General features: G+C 34.4%; 1 protein-coding gene across 1 annotated transcript in view; it reads left to right on the forward strand.

The window, feature by feature from the left end:
- Window positions 1–2444, forward strand: part of LOC106472866 (glutaminase kidney isoform, mitochondrial-like) — a gene marked incomplete at its 3' end in the record, with an annotated part of 41486 nt that overhangs the window by 31191 nt on the left and 7851 nt on the right. The window contains exons 5-6 of the mRNA XM_022401410.1: window positions 1065–1144; window positions 1755–1983. Of these exons, the coding sequence (XP_022257118.1) occupies window positions 1065–1144; window positions 1755–1983 (309 nt within the window). The remainder of the gene's footprint in view (window positions 1–1064; window positions 1145–1754; window positions 1984–2444) is intronic.

A 2444-nucleotide genomic window follows, 5' to 3' on the forward strand; every position in this document is an offset into this window, starting at 1 on the left:
AAGGTAATGTAATGGTTTATCTATACTGGATCACTCAGACAATATTAAATTGACCCTTTAGATCACTCAGACAATATTAAATTGACCCTTTAGATCACTCAGACAATATCAAATTGACCCTTTAGATCACTCAGACAATATTAAATCAAACCTTTAGATCACTCAGACAATATCAAATTGACCCTTTAGATCACTCAGACAATATTAAGTAGACCCTTTAGATCACTCAGACTTCTGGTACGTTCTCCTCATGTGAAATTCTGTGGAAAATGAAAACTAACCGCATTTGACAAATTTCTTTTTAACAAGAGTGAATGTATTTAGCGAAATGTGATTATTTGTAATTACGTTTGTCAATACTATTAGGCTTACTGTATTTCATAGCATTCTTTATATGGTAGATTAGTTTTTTTCCTAGAAAAAGAGTGTATAATAGTAGTTTCACCACACTCTTCTTCTCGGACAAACCCCGAGAGCCCTAATGGAGAAAGTGGTGTTTGAAAATACGATAAGCCTAATACTATTGTCTCACGATAAATATAATTTCCTTTTAGCAAGCTTGTTGAGAACTATGTATCCTTAGATAAGTTGATAAAAGCTGTTGTTGAATTTTCACCCCAAACTTTATTTATGTTAGTGCAGCTGCCAATGAATTATGAGACTGAAGGTTAACAATAATATATTATAAAAGTCTGGACACAGTTATACATGAGAATTTTGGTACAAAAGTTCCATTATTTCTGCATATTTGTAAACCAAAAGTTGTTATACCGATTTCTACTGTTAAGAATTAATTATAGCAAGATTGTTACCATTAGTGTGGTTAATAATGAACCCCCCCCCCCAAAAAAAAGTCGGTTACTGAGAATAACGTTTAAACGTTATAACCTATAGATGGCAGCACATTTGCATTAGACTAATTCAGTAGCTACATAATTTCCATTTGTATAAATATACATGATCACCTTGGAAAAGACTTAATGTGGAAAGTTTTTATGTATATATATATATAAATAAGCATAATCTAATCATTAAGTTATTTTGTTTTTTTTTTAATCTTACAGATTGCAGATTACATTCCACAGTTAGCAAAGTACAAACCAGACTACTGGGGAGTCTCTCTTTGTACAATAGATGGACAGAGGTAAATCTAGTTGATATAGTGTTGTCCACGTTTAACAAAATGTGACCCAGACTACTGGGGAGTCTCTCTCTGTACAATAGATGGACAGAGGTAAGTCTAGTTGATACAGTGTTGTTCACGTTTAACAAAATGTGACCCAGACTACTGGGGAGTCTCTCTCTGTACAATAGATGGACAGAGGTAAGTCTAGTTGATACAGTGTTGTCCACGTTTAACAAAATGTGACCCAGACTACTGGGGAGTCTCTCTTTGTACAACAGATGGACAGAGATAAGTCTAGCTAATACAGTGATTTATGTGTTCTTAATATCTCTTTATTGTGCTGTATGAGAACTCTTCAAATAAAAAAGCATTATCCCTTAATACATCAGACAAAAAATGTGTAAAATATGCTTGTACTAAAGGATTTGGTTGGGATTGTAATGCGGACAGACAAAAGCAATAAATTTAAAAATAATGTTTGATGTGAATAAAAACAAACTACAGTTTATTGTTTTATTCTTTATAAGTTCATCAATCACCTCAGAAATAATTTCCTCATGTTAAACATCAATTTTTAATAAAGGATTTTTTGCTGGTAGTAGTTATATACGTGTGTTTAAATCACCAGGTATTCTGTTGGAGATACCGAGGAGCCATTTACTATCCAGTCTTCAGGAAAACCTCTTAACTATGGCATAGCTCTAAGTGAGCTCGGTTCCGACATCGTACACCAGTACATTGGCCAGGAACCTAGTGGTCGCATGTTTAATGAACTGGTGCTGGACTATGACAGTAAGTTAGTGTCAGTTCATGCTTTGTGTGTATGTTTTAGGTCAAATCTTGGCCAACAAAATGCAGTAATAAAAACACAAAAAAACCAGAAAGGTCAACATTCATGAGTGCATGCAAATGTCTCTCCCCAACATCCACCTTATTCAATAAGATCCACAGAATGCAGTAGATTTGTAGAAGGAATGGTATTCAAGGCAAGGAAAATGGGTGTAAACTATAACACACTTCACAGGGATAGACACTTAACACAGTATCACGAGAAAGATGATTAACACTGTATCAGCTTAAGAGTTCTCACGAGAAAGATGCTTAACACTGTATCAGCTTAAGAGTTCTCACGAGAAAGACGCTTAACACAGTATCAGCTTAAGAGTTCTCACAAGAAATGAAAGACACTTAACACAGTATCAGCTTAGGAGTTCTCACAAGAAAGACACTTAACACAGTATCAGCTTAAGAGTTCTAACAAGAAAGACACTTAACACAGTATCAGCTTAAGAGTTGTCACAAGAAATGAAAGACACTT

This window comes from Limulus polyphemus, unplaced genomic scaffold, assembly GCF_000517525.1.
Source record: "Limulus polyphemus unplaced genomic scaffold, Limulus_polyphemus-2.1.2 Scaffold5683, whole genome shotgun sequence".
Classification (NCBI taxonomy): Eukaryota; Metazoa; Arthropoda; class Merostomata; order Xiphosura; family Limulidae; genus Limulus; species Limulus polyphemus.